A 14,295-nucleotide genomic window follows, 5' to 3' on the forward strand; every position below is an offset into this window, starting at 1 on the left:
ATTTTCCCGATTCGTAATCATCAACTTTTGCTACGCAATAAAAACACTGTTTGGTTTCATGGTTTAATCAATTTAAACAATTAAACACGATAGGTATTTTGAGTTTGTGATAGTGAATTCCCTATGGAGAAAATCACTTGCTGCCCTCCATCCGCATTTCGCTCACTTCATGCAGAAAATCCATTATTTCATTGATTTTGTATCACCATAGTGCCTAAATGTATGTAAATGCAGGAAATGAGATTCGAATCAAAAACATTTTCCCCCATTTTGTGTCCCCCCCACTTCTCAAACCAAAGTTACACCCTTGCATACAACTGTTTACATTTATGTGCGCATGCGCATGTGCCATGCGTTTTCGGTAGTGTAGTGTAAACGCAGATTTTTTCTAAAACACACGTGGAAACGGCAGTATAAACGAGGATCGTTTTAGTTTTAAAACGCCATTTTTGTACGAAAACGGGCTAATGCAAACACCACCTTACTAAATTTGCAAAGCTCATTCACATCCTGCGTTTTCTTGTGCTTTGAATGATTCACAGATTTTTTTTATATTCGTAGTGATTGAAAAGTTTCAACAGTTTAAACGAATCGGTTCAAATGAGTCATTTGTTTGCAAGTCGTTCTGATTGCAATGTACGTTCATACAGGAGACTCGCGGTGTACATATAGCGCTGATTGCCAACGCACAGCTTACAAACATCATACAATGATTTACGCCTCGTTAATTTAAGAAACCTTTTTAGAAAGTGGACGTACTTTGATGCAAAACAAACAATATTCACCTGAAAAGCCATGAAACACAGCTAATAGCTCCTGTACTGCAAATCTTCAGCGCCTCACTGGGCTGATAACAAAACAGCGCCTCCCTTGCAGCGTAAAGCCACAACTGCAGTTACAAATGACAGTCTGTTGACAGAATACAAGCAGTTTTTGTCCGGACACCAGACATAATTTTTACAAGAGACTGAGGCAGCAAGAAATTTGATGGAGGCAGCCGCCTCCAATTTTTCTATGCAGGAAACACCCTGCAAAGTCAATGCAAAGATGCGAATAGACGCAAACTCGCTGCAGGCGATGTGAATGACACGAATCGGGCAGCACGAATGACACGAATCAGGCGATTGCAGCAAACGCACGTCAATGTCATCTGTGAAGGTTGAAAGTATTTGTCAGACGACGTCACTCACACGAAACTAACGCACTTTTCCCACAAGTAATAAAGAGTGTGGAACGCAATTGTTCGCGTTTGGTGTGAACCCAGCATTAGTCTTGCTGTGTTAATGCCGTCTAATAAACCTGCCGGTGTCTATTACAATCATCAAACAAAACACTCACATCTTGCACTTTCTTGTGTTCTGTATGGCTGTTTGGAAAATCAATGTTTGCTTGAGAAATAAAGTTACATGCCTTTTAATTTCCTTTGTTATATAATATTTATTAAGGGTGTTACATTAGGGTTTGGCCGATAGACGATGCCATCGTCCATCGCCGATGGCTGACAGACATGATGAAGTTGAGCCGGAATTGTGATTCCAACAAATGTTTCACATTCGTCACGTGACGCTCGCTGCTAATGGGCATAAAACCTCACACTGTACAGATCAGACTGGCCTGACTTTATAACTGTGGAGCTCGCGCTGTATAAAGAGGACACACAGCTTCCGTAGACCCACCTGACTTTATAACTGCATAAAGAAGATGCGTGTCTGCGCAACACGCGTTGTTTAAAGACGCGTAAAAAAAAAAAAAAACACAATAATATTGTTAGCATGAATTTGACCCGAGCGGCAACCTCCAGGACTCTTGGTCGCTAGAGACTGGCTCAAAAACAGAGCAGAATCTCATGGTTTACAGCCTGGTACAAAAAATGATTTAGTCTATTTAGCTAATTTTGCCCTTCATGACAACGGTGAGGGGTCAAATTTTTTTTATAATTCACCCGTTTAAATTATAGTTCTGCATAATTAGGGCCACTTGAGTGACAGGTGGTTTCACCAACCAGGCACCTCAGCTCCACCCACATCCCACCTTTTTGCCCATTTTTGATTATCCGGGAGGGACATTCTGCCAAGATGGCGACGACCGACTCCACCCACTTTAGGCTTCAAAATTGCTCCTCACAAACCTACGGGTGACGTCACGGACACTACGTCCATGTTTTATACAGTCTATGATTTGACCACAATGACCATGTAGTGAAAATCTGACAATCCTAATAATCCTATATTATTTAAATGCTAACAATTAAAGGAGTTAGTTCAATAGTACTAATACCAGTTTCAATACAACTTATAAGATACTTAACACAACAACCCCTTAATGTATTGACCTATTGCTAAGTCACGCTCGCCCTTAGATACTGTCGCTAACTTGGACAAACACAGTTCGCTAATGTCTTACAATGAGAGGTGTCAGTGTGAAAGCCTTGTCCCAAGAGTTTTTTCCCACATTTTGCACACACTCTTGTTGGGGAGCACTCTAGTGGGACATAAATATATCATGGAGGGATATATAAAAGATTTTACAATAAATATGGCAGATAACGAGATTAATTTGGAAGCGAGGGGAGAAGCCAGTCTTCATGATCACAACTGACAGCACTGGTTGAAAGTAAATTAATTTAATCTTACCCTGCGGTACATGAACAGTTTAATCGAGGCACAGACATGTAGACCTTTGTTTTCTGTATGTGTTTCTGACCTGCAATGAACATGATGTGAGAACAGTTAGCTATTTAGGTTTGTATGTTAGCATGGACTTGCTAACTTTACTGTTTTTAGCCAGTGATCCCTTGCTGAAGCACATGATGACATTAACGTTCAGCTTGAGCACATGAAAATTGTAACTTAATGAGAGTAGGACAACTGTTTTCTTTGGGATTGTGGTTGAACAAGGTTACTGCACCCACATTTTGCTTTGTCTTGTTTAGGTTTAGTGTCAGGACTCTGTCCTTCCTGTTACGAGTTCTCATGCTCATTGGACGGAGTCGTGACAGAACCATGTCTTGCGTGTTTATGTTGCGTTTTGTGTGGAGACATGTGGCTTTGTTGTCACTTTCGCCGCTTATCATCCTGTCTTGTCTCTCAGCCCCGCCTTCCTGTCTCCCGTAATCTTACTTTGAGTGTTAATCCCAGTCACCTACCCGTCACCTCCCGTATGTAATTACCCTTCGTTAGTCTTTCCACATGTTTATCACCAGTTTATCTTTATGTTTATCACCAGTTCATGTTTATCTGTTTCCCTAGTCTAGCCCTGTTTCTACCTTTTTGTTATGGTGTTTGTTATTTTTTGATTCCTAGTTATTCCCCCACGTGGGAAGTGTTTGTTTTGTTTTAGCGAGTATTATTTTCCTGTTTTCCCCTCGTGGGTTTTGTTTTGTGTTTTTGTTAAATAAAAACATTTTTTGTACTCTCCTGTCTGCGACTGGGTTCTGCCAAACCGTGCTGTGACAGAACAAACCGGCCAACAAAGAACCCAGAGGACGAGAGCACAACACAATGCGGTGGCCGTGTGCTTCTAACCGGGAGTGGTGGAGTTCCATTGCCTCCCAATCCCACGCAGGCGATAGGCCATTCCCGGCTCAAGGCCGTCGTCCCCTGCAGGACTACGCCTGGGAGCTAGAGGCGAGGAGGGGTACCTTCCCTGAGGTGCTGGTGAGTGCCTATCTGGTGGCCGGGATGGATAATCCTCCACCCCTAGCTGAACGGGAGGAGCTGATTTATCTGCCGTTTTCTCGGTTGGTGGATCAGCTGCACTCTCGAGAGAAGCGGCTAGATGCCGTCGCTTCCAGCTGCCCCCAGGACTCCTCCCGTTTCAGCCTGGGTACTGTCCCGGAGGACCACGTCCTGGTCACCGGGGCCGTGGGCTCTCTGTCCCATCCAACCCAGCATCCTCAGGTCCGGGCCCTCCCAGCCTCCGTGGAAGGCGTGGGAGAAGGGAGTCATGGGACTCCCCATCTGACTCCTCCGGCGCGGAGATGGCTACACTCCCATCTGCATCTCCGCAGCCAGCCACGTGCCCAGTGGTCCGGCCCCGGAAAAAGAAGAGGAAGAGGGGGTTGCTGCCTTTCCGCCGGCACCCCAGCCAGCGTTCCTGCCGGCGAACCAGCCGGTTATCCAGGTGGCACCCCAGCCGGCATTCCAGCCGGCGTCCAGTCCGGCACCCCAGCCGGCGTCCAGTCCGGCACCCCAGCCGGTGTTCAGTCCGGTCCAGCCGGCGTTCAGTCCGGTCCAGCCGGCGTTCAGTCCGGTCCAGCCGGCGTTCAGTCCGGTGCAGCCGGCGTTCAGTCCGGTGCAGCCGGTGTCCTAGCCAGCAACTCGGCCTCAGCCGGCGACTTGGACGGCAGTCCGCCCGGCCCCTAGCCGTATCCGACCGGCAGCCAAGCCGGCCCCACCCACTGCTAAGACTCCTCCCACTGTCCCACCCTTGTTTAGTGGCCCCAAGTTTTGGCCTCCTGTTGTCCCAACCCCCTCCCTTGGTTGTTATTTTTGATGGCCCACCCCAATCCCATTTTGGCCTCCCTCATGTGTCCCCTAGTCAGCTCTGTGCTTTGTCTCTGGTGTCTGTCTTTGTGCCTCTCTGTTTTGGCCCGCTGAGGTTTCACCCTTGGGACGCCGTGAGGCGTCTCTTGGGGCAGGGGTTCTGTCAGGACTCTGTCCTTCCTGTTACGAGTTCTCATGCTCATTGGACGGAGTCGTGACAGAACCACGTCTTGCGGGTTTATGTTGCATTTTGTGTGGAGACACGTGGCTTTGTTGTCACTTTCGCCACGTGTTATCCTGTCTTGTCTCTCAGCCCCGCCTCCTGTCTCCCGTAATCTTACTTTGAGTGTTAATCCCAGTCACCTGCCCGTCACTTCCCGTATGTAATTACCCTTCGTTAGTTTTCCCACATATAATGCCCCTTTGTTCTCTGTCCTTTGCCGGTTTGTTGTCATGTATACTACATGTCAACCCCTTCGTGTCGTTCATATAGTAAGTCTCGAGTTGTTCATGTTTATCTGTTTCCCTAGTCTAGCCCTGTTTCTACCTTTTTGTTATGGTGTTTGTTATTTTTTGATTCCTAGTTATTCCCCCACGTGGGAAGTGTTTGTTTTGTTTTAGCGAGTATTATTTTCCTGTTTTCCCCATCGTGGGTTTTGTTTTGTGTTTTTGGTAAATAAAAACATTTTTTTGTACTCTCCTGTCTGCGACTGGGTTTTGCCAAACCGTTCTGTGACACTTAGCAAATGGAATAAAATAAATGACATTTCCCATCCTCTCAGGATACCTAACCCTAATCGATTTACCATTTTTGTAGCATAAACACTGTAAAAACGATAAAAGCTTAAGATTTTACAATGCTTCTCTATGGCGATAAAACCTAAAATTGTCAGAGTTCCGGTCCCCGTGTAACTGATACTCAGCTGCCATTGGCTCATCTGCGTTTGAAGGGAGGGGCTTAGCGATAGGTCAATTGTGACATTCAACCAAAATGTTGGTATCATGACAACATCGTCGGCTAAATTATAAACAAAAACTTTTAAAGCAAAATGCAAGGACGTCACAAAAAAACTATAAATACAAAAAAACTAAATCTACAGTATTTTAGCAGTTACTATGGTATATATTTGTAACAGAAAGGGAGTAACTCTAACTACCTGCAAATTTGCCTGAATGATGTCATGCCACTTCCTGTGAGCCAAACAATGCAATAACAATCAGACTTTGCACATCCCTCTGATGCTAATTGAAGGAACCACATTCTCTTTAACACTGAGCTCCTCTCAGGGGGCAATTAAGCAAATCCTAATGACGAAGACAATGAGAGATAAAGCAGGGGTAATACAGCCACACGTATATGGAATTTACAGCGAGGAGCTCTTTTGCATGAGTATGACACAAAGTACAGTGGTGCGTCATTTGCATATGAGAAACTAGATAATCCAAAGCCTCAGGCGGCCTCTGACCTCGGGTATGGGAACATCCATGCTGTTTACAGTAAATAATAGATTTGTGAACGATAGGAAACCTTAGACGACAGAATACAAGCAATTAGAAAAGGAATCAGGAAGCACCTGGCGACACAATATTATTGGTTTAAATTAAATCGAATGAAGATAAATATAGTAATATTAAGTGTATAGCTATTCAAAAGTGTGATATACAGTAATGTATTATATGTAGGTTTTGCCATCTTGCAGACACTGATTTAATCTCCTAAAATATGCACATAAAAACATAAATTCTAGGGAAAATTAATCCAAAATGGCATTTTTTTCTCACACCCTTAGAAGCAATTTAGTGGGAGTCACCATACAATGTAAGGGCGGTGAAGTTTAATGCCTTTTGTTATTTCCTTAAACCTAAACCAATCTCCCTTTATTCCCAAAAAACCACTACAGACCAGTGAGCTGTTGACCCTCCGGAACCCCTGCCGGCCCTCGGTTTGTCATGGGCCACCCCCAACAGAGACAACCGATAGAGGAATAGAACTACGCTGGTGGGGGCTTTGGACACTTAGCCTAAAGGAAAAGGGTATGCATAGGGTTAATCTGTGCTTGGGGTCTTTAACAGGAACAAAGAACTGAAGCAAAGACAAAGGTTAAGAAAGGAGGGATGGGCCTTGTCTTTTCACCACCATCTGGGCCTTTTGTGGGATAGGAGAGACAGGCCCGGGCAGACGTGCCCTCCGTAAAGCCGCCTGACCCAATAATACACTCGCTTCCACGGGTCAAACCACAGCAGGTTAAATGTACAGTCTGACTGCCGGCGTCATGACCAACAGTAAGCCTAGATTAGTATAAATCAATACAGAGAAAGTGAATACAAACTCGCCTGCAGTTTGTCTTCTAATAGCTATTCTTTTTCTCTCCTGGTGGGGTGTGTTTTGTTAACAGTAAGCACATTTTAAAAAATGCTTTGTAAGCTGTTTTAACCAGACAAAATGTGATAAAGCGCAAATTGATAAATATCAGTCATCGTGTGTTATGCTGTGTACATAGCCAAATCTCACCGGCCGTACGTTAAACATAAAATGTGCCAACTGAGGTGTATGCAAGTATAAAAATGACCTCAAACCACAGCAAACCTGTCACGTTGCAACTGGTTTGCGCATAAATAATAAACCAAAAAAAGCACCTCGCACTGAAATTCCCACCTACTTGTACTAACTTGCACACAAACAAACAGACAGGATTTATAATAAGCTCTGTGAGGAAAAGAAGTCATGCACAAGGGACCTACCACCACCATGAATGCAGGAATCCAGGAGGCTCCCCTAGTGTAATGTTCTTCTCCCATCGGATCTAAAACAAACACAGTGAGAAAGAATGGGGGAGAGAGAGAGAGAGAGAGATGAAATCGTAGATAATGTGCAAAACATAATTTCCCGTCAGACATTCCACAAACCGTTCCCTGACCCAATCCAGATCCCATACATCATTTCACGTTCTCCACTACATCATTACACTACTTTTCCTCCACTCCATCCTTCTATGACACTGAAGCCTAAAAATGCTACAGTATCTCACAGAAGTGAGTACACCCCTCACATTTTTGTAAATATTTTATTATATCTTTTCATCTGACAAAAATGACACTTTGCTACAATGTAAAGTAAGTGTAAATTTGCTGTCCCCTCAAAATAACTCAACACACAGCCATTAATGTCTAAACCGCTGGCAACAAAAGTGAGTACAACAACATTGGGCCCAAAGTGTCAATATTTTGTGTGGCCACCATTATTTTCCAGCACTGCTTTTACCCTCTTGGGCATGGAGTTCACCAGAGCTTCACAGGATGCCACTGGAGTCCTCTTCCACTCCTCCATGACGACATCATGGACCTGGTGGATGTTAGAGACGTTGCGTTCCTCCACCTTCCTTTTGAGGATGCCCCACAGATGCTCAATAGGGTTTAGGTCTTCACCTTTACCCTCAGCTTCTTTAGCAAGGCAGTGGTCGTCTTGGATGTGTGTTTGGGGTCGTTATCATGTTGGAATACTGCACTGCGGCCCAGTCTCCAAAAGGGAGGGGATCATGCTCTGCTTCAGTATGTCACAGTACATGTTGGCATTCATGGTTCCCTTAATGAAATGTAGCTCCCCAGTGCCGGCAGCACTCATGCAGCCCCAGACCATGACACTCCCACCACCATGCTTGACTGTAGGTAAGACACACTTTGACGCTTGACACCATCTGAACCAAATAAGTTTATCTTGGTCTCATCAGACCACAGGACATGTTCCAGTAATCCATGTCCTTAGTCTGCTTGTCTTCAGCAAACTGTTTGTTGGCTTTCTTGTGTACAGTATCATCTTTAGAAGAGGCTTCCTTCTGGGACGACAGCCATGCAGACCAATTTCATGCAGCGTATGGTCTGAGCACTGACAGGCTGACCCCCCACCCCTTCAACCTCTGCAGCAATGCTGGCAGCACTCATACGTCTATTTCCAAAAGACAACCTCTGGATATGACGCTGAGCATGTGCACTCAACTTCTTTGGTCGACCATGGCGAGGCCTGTTCTGAGTGGAACGTGTCCTGTTAAACCGCTGTATGGTCTTGGCCACCGTGCTGCAGCTGTTTCAGGCTCTTGGCAATCTTCTAATAGCCTAGGTCATCTTTATGTAGAGCAACAATTCTTTTTTTCAGATCCTCAGAGTTCTTTGCCATGAGGTGCCATGTTGAACTTCCAGTGACCAGTATGAGAGAGTGAGAGCGATAACACCAAATTTAACGCACCTGCTCCCCATTCACACCTGAGACTTTGTAACACTACAGAATCACATGACACCGGGGAGGGAAAATGGCTAATTGGGCCCAATTTTGACATTTTCACTTAGGGGTGTACTCACTTTTGTTGCCAGCAGTTTAGACATTAATGGCTGTGTGTTGAGTTATTTTGAGGGGACAGCAAATGTACACTGTTATACAAGCTGTACACTCACTACTTAACACTGAAGAAATGAAACTTCGCTACAATGTAGTCACACGAAAAGATATAATAAAATATTTACAAAAATGTGAGGGGTGTACTCACTTCTGTGAGATACTGTATTTCTTACAAAATCAACCATTATTTATGCTAACCATGTTTTATAGGGATACATTATAGATGATAAATCATAAATCATCTCCTCTGGGTAAACTTCTTTAGCTGCACGCTGCTCACAGTTAAAATACAGTACAGCACTATCTTTCTGTCGTGACTGAAACATTCGGGATGTAGGTACAGTATGTAGATACAATATTTATGAATGTGTAAATTATAGGAACAAAAGCATATCTGTTGAATCAGACTGCTGTTTAATGCTTTCAGTCTTGAAACCTGTTAGACATGTGGCTATTAAGAACATTTTTCTGGGTTGCTTTGGAAGAACATCCATAATTTGTTTATTAAATAAAAAACATACCAGAAAAGTTTGAAGGTTAAAGAATCTTTAACTAGTGTGAAGTAGGCTTTGTACATGATTTTCAGGCGAAAAAAAGAGAACTAATGGTTACCTTGTCTTCTGCAGTGAGTGTTTTCAAATAAAACCAGTTGTCCACTTTTTTGTATATCGGCCAAAATTGACATATCGGTGCATCCCTAATGTTTTTTTTTTGTTCTATTTGTAGTAAACCCAGAGTAACCACAAATTTACAATGGTCTTACCACCAAGAACCATATTTGTAGTAAAACTATGGTAATACAAATTGTACGCAATCTGCCCAAAAATTGGTTACTACAGTTTTACTCTAGTAAAACCATAGTTATTTTCAGGAAGGTATAGACTGAAAATAGAAAAAAATCTGCCTTGGGTACAAAGTGGGTTTAAGCATATTTGGTCAAAATAAAAAACACATGCTGAGCAATTTCATGTTTCTCATCAAATTTTTAACTAGTATAACAGCATGAAAAGCTAAGGATGAGCATGGGCTGTCCCTTATCTGTGTTTTATAATTCCCACGCTGCCCCGAAAAACGATGGCAGGTTCTGTCCCACAAGTCTCACCTAATAAACCAGCTAAATGAAACAAATTTATGACCATAATTAAATACTTTTACTGACACCCAACTCGGAAAGTGTAACCAACAGTCTGAAAAGACCAACAGCAGGGTTTATACATCCACACTCATGACCTTAAAAATTAATGATTTGCTTTGGTTTTGGTGAACTGTTTTTCCTCAACAGACCTCAGGGCTTCTTTCTACCCACAATCCCTTCTGCTTGTGTGGAAATTACCATGCTAACTCTCATTAGGGCCATAATCTCAGTGTATTTAAGAAAACGTTCCCTTTTGTAATAAGTGAGCATGGGGAACTGAAGTGACCGCGGAAAGTGTGAGGAAAGAATTAGCCCATTAAAACAATTATATATGGACGATTACACAGGAAAATGTACCCAGAAAAGAAAATCTGCGAGGATAGAGGGGATAGGTTTGTTCGCCGTGGCTGAAAGTGGATTACCTAAACAGGTCTGAAGGTTAAGAACACATTATCAGTCAATTTCACCTTGTCGGGTTGCCAAACGGCACGATAAACATCAGACCAACTCCGGTATTTCTTAAAAACACCAAGAGAGTCAAGCAAACGCTGCAGCAACGCAGAGTTGCGCGTCCCAGTCAGGAGAAAAACTAGCCTGAGGTAACGGGTAGCCTGTTCACAAATAGGGATCCTCATTTCGGTTAATTTCCCTAACACACGAATCGACACCAGTCGTGCCGTTTTCTTCTCCTTTACAGAGTGCACGTGCTGCCGATGCTAAGCATCCATGAGATAAGTTTATGTAAAGGATAAATTAATGGCAAGCACCGATAATCCCCTGCAGTAGCTCCGCTATTAGCTTTGCTGAGCCATAGACACGCCGGAAGGACAGACAATGTCACAGCGCATTGCGAGCGCGATTGTCCCCTGTCTACATTTAAAACAAAGAACTTGAGCTTGAGCAAGGCTGCCAGTGGCACTCCGTTTGGAGGAGTAAAGCCCTGACAAATGTGGCCTCAACAATCAGATGAATTACACTTCGGATTTGAATCCGTTTCGAAAACACCTAGTCGCACGCGTCTGCACGCTCAGTGAGTTAACAGATGTTTAGCATAGTTTTCTTTCACCATACAGTAAACTAAAAAATGTATGGTTTAATAGTTATTTAAAAACGTATTATTAAATCATTTCCATTATTAAAAATATTATTAATATTATTTAACTTAAAATAAACATACCTTTTAAATCTTTTTTTACTATCGGTTAACGGTTAAACGGTCAATATGAGCATCCCTATTCACAAACACTGACACTTGGCACAAACTATTTTGAGTAAATGAATGATGGGTAATTAATCAACAATACAAAAAATTGCAAGGCTTCAAAAGTTCTTGCTTAAAAGTGTTGCAATAAAAATCCTGGTGTGATGGTGTGGCAGTACAGCTCAGATTCACATCATGTCCCGGGCCATTCAAATGAAGCAACTGGGTTCAATTTGGATTTTATAGCATTACAGAAAAGAACAAGCTTGATAGAAAACATGCTTTTGTAAGTGATGCCATATTACTGCAGCAAACTTACAAAAAAAGAACATGATAAAAAAAATGAAAATATCATACTATTCTCCACACTTACAAAACAACACCCAGGATTCTGTTATTTCGTTTTTGCATATTTTATTTTTGTCATCATCTGCATTAGTTTACTTATCGTGTTCTGTGTGCGTCTTACCTCAGACAGGAAGGTCTGTGCTGACTTCTGGGCCCCAACATGAAGCAAGTACTCGTACACATATAAAGCTAATCTAGAGAGAAATAAGAGAGAAACTGGTGTTAGGCTCAATGCCAATGACCAGATCACATAAACAACTGTTTAAAGGGACAGTTCACCTAAATATGAAAGTTTAGTCGTCACTCACCCTTGAGGTGCAAAACAATATGACTTGTCTTGTGTGGTACATTTATTGTGTGGAATTTATGGGTTTTCATACGACGAAAAGTAAATGGTGACCACAGTCATCTCTAGTCACCATCTACTTCAACTGTATTGGAAAAAGCATCCTGTACTTGCTACAAATCTCACTGTATCAGGAGCTGAGCACATTTTGAACAATATGAGGGTGAAGAACTTTCATATTTGAGTAAACGGTTTCTTTAATTCTACATCTTTTTCATAACAGCTATCAGGTTGCTGTACAAGAATTTGAGAAAACACATACGTGACAGACAATGCAATGGGTACATGCATGTAAATCACAAACTGTTCCCTAAAAAAAGAAACCGTGACCGCATGTTTGATCTCCACAGCTTTTGAAAGGCACCATGAAAGGAACAGAACGATCAGCCAAAGCAAGCACGCCTAAAGTTGTCACGGCAATATGAAGGCACCGCGTGGTCCTCGTCTTTTTGTCATTTTCTGTATCTATTATGCTCGTTGTTTAGCCGCTTTGGCTAGCAATTACCCAGCTCGCAGTGTACCGCAGGGCTGAAACTGTACAGTCCCTTCCCCTCCTTTTTGCTTCCATCAACCAAGAGAGAAAATAGCCCTGCAAGGCTTTCCTGGACAAATTACATCCAGAGATGGGCACAATTTGGTAGCATCATAGTTTTCGCCTGGCTGCAGCGCATTTGGGACATTTTCCACCATGGCTGAGGAGCTTCTTCCACTGATGGCACACACTAGGGCACACAGCTACTCCATGTGGACGCATGTCAGTGTGCAATATGAAGTTTCAACAAAGAAAAATTCTGTTTACCTGTACTTCGAAAAACATGGTTGAGATATAATTTCACTTTCAGAACATAATTTCATTTATTTGTATATTTTAGGCCTTTTGCACTTTTAAAAAGTGGGGAAATTAGACATGTTGTGATTCAATCATTAGATGTTGTGACCATCATTAGCTGCGTTTATATGGACACATCGGATTGAATTTAATCAGATTGTGCATCTGAATGTAGTGTTTACATGAAAGGTAAATTAAGTGATCTGATTGATGTGTGTGTTTACATGACGAGCTTCAAATCCGATATAATCTGCTGACATGCGCACACTGCACAAGTGTTCACCTAAATACCCACTAAAACAGTGTTTTAAAGCACATGTTGTGTATATTTTATTTTACAAACGGCACAAATTTTTTTACAGTTTATAAAGGCAGAGATATGTCTCGTGCCAATGAAGCACGAGCACATCGAATGCGGTACGTTTTACCATGGTAAAACCATGACAAAACTACCAAGACCCTCCAGAGCTTCTGCAGGCAAACAACAATTAAAAGAAATGTTTAGCAACAGCTAATACCGAACTTTAGAAGTGATAATATGCGGATTCATATATCAGCATTAACGGTAAACAGAGGCGCGGTTTACGCGGGTATCATTATAATATTCACAAAACAGCTACTCTATAACAATGTTATAAGCACAGATGTGTTTATTTTATGTCACAGACACAGCATAATAATTTACAATTCATAAACGCAAAATAATGTTTACATATCAATGAAGCAAGGTCGTTACAGCGACTTACCATGATGAAAACAGTTAATCCTTCAAAAGCACATGTAAGTAAACGATAAATAAAATAAATGTTCGGTAGCCTACTACGAACATAAATGAAATTTTATGATTAGATATTTTAGCCTACAGTATGTTTGTACATCTGCAAATGTATCGTGTTTAAAAAAGGAACTGAGAAATTGCGGTTAATAACTCACTCCAGGGAAACAGTTAAGACATTTCAAATGCATAGAAACATTAATATGTTAATTTAGAGATGACAAACATATGGAAATTTGTACCGCTTTTTCAGATTTAGGTTTCTTTAGCAACAGCTGCTCCGTTCCGTGCATCATACGCCTTTACGTCTGTACGATCAAGCGTCGTCTTTGCACATGCGCACAACTTCCTACTTCCATTTTTAATCTGATCAAGTGTTTACATGTCCTATCAAGCGGATTACAAACGGTATAAACCACCCCTTACAATCTGACTGAAATTTCAATCGGCTTGGGCATTTTTAATCTGATTGCCGTGTTTATATGGAGCGTTTTCATTCGGATTGGACTTTTAATCGGATCGGACTTTTAATCGGATCACATTGGTTCATGTAAATGCAGCTATTGTCCACATAAGCGCCACATCTTAGTTTCATAACATAACCGCTACAAATAACCACTCCAAAAGGACACAAAACACAACCCTTAGTATTCCTGTGATGTATCAAATAAAACGTTTGCCAAAGAAAGATAATTGCAATACACAGTGGGCAGAATTGTGCACGTGTGTTTGTGTGGGAGCAGTTTTCCCGGGTTGCAGCAAGGAGGTGAATGAGTCAGGAGGCGGC

The 14,295-nt window shown here is 42.2% G+C and overlaps 2 protein-coding genes across 8 annotated transcripts in view; one reads left to right on the top strand and one right to left on the bottom strand.

Moving 5' to 3' along the window:
• The window catches only part of zgc:110158 (uncharacterized protein LOC553590 homolog), a 109,653-nt gene that overhangs the window by 60,780 nt on the left and 34,578 nt on the right, over window positions 1-14,295 (bottom strand). For all 7 annotated transcript variants that reach the window (XM_057334925.1, XM_057334922.1, XM_057334926.1 and 4 more), the window contains exons 2-3: window positions 11,680-11,752; window positions 7,227-7,288 (exon numbers count right to left, since the gene is read on the bottom strand). In XM_057334925.1, coding sequence (XP_057190908.1) covers window positions 7,227-7,288; window positions 11,680-11,752 — 135 coding nt within the window. The remainder of the gene's footprint in view (window positions 1-7,226; window positions 7,289-11,679; window positions 11,753-14,295) is intronic.
• On the top strand, window positions 7,846-8,972 carry LOC130554978 (uncharacterized). The gene is made up of 2 exons (XM_057334928.1): window positions 7,846-8,150; window positions 8,293-8,972. The coding sequence occupies exons 1-2, from the start codon at window positions 7,874-7,876 to the stop codon at window positions 8,655-8,657; spliced, it is 642 nt and encodes a 213-aa protein (XP_057190911.1). The 5' UTR covers window positions 7,846-7,873; the 3' UTR covers window positions 8,658-8,972.

Source organism: Triplophysa rosa, linkage group LG5 (genome assembly GCF_024868665.1).
Source record: "Triplophysa rosa linkage group LG5, Trosa_1v2, whole genome shotgun sequence".
Lineage (NCBI taxonomy): Eukaryota > Metazoa > Chordata > Actinopteri > Cypriniformes > Nemacheilidae > Triplophysa > Triplophysa rosa.

Bases quoted from the DNA above. Each gene is read 5' to 3' on its own strand.
- LOC130554978 (XM_057334928.1), top strand. From the start codon at position 7,874: ATGCCCCACAGATGCTCAATAGGGTTTAGGTCTTCACCTTTACCCTCA. The intron at 8,151-8,292 runs GTAAGACACACT...TCTTGTGTACAG, and splicing joins ACCACCATGCTTGACTGTAG to TATCATCTTTAGAAGAGGCT.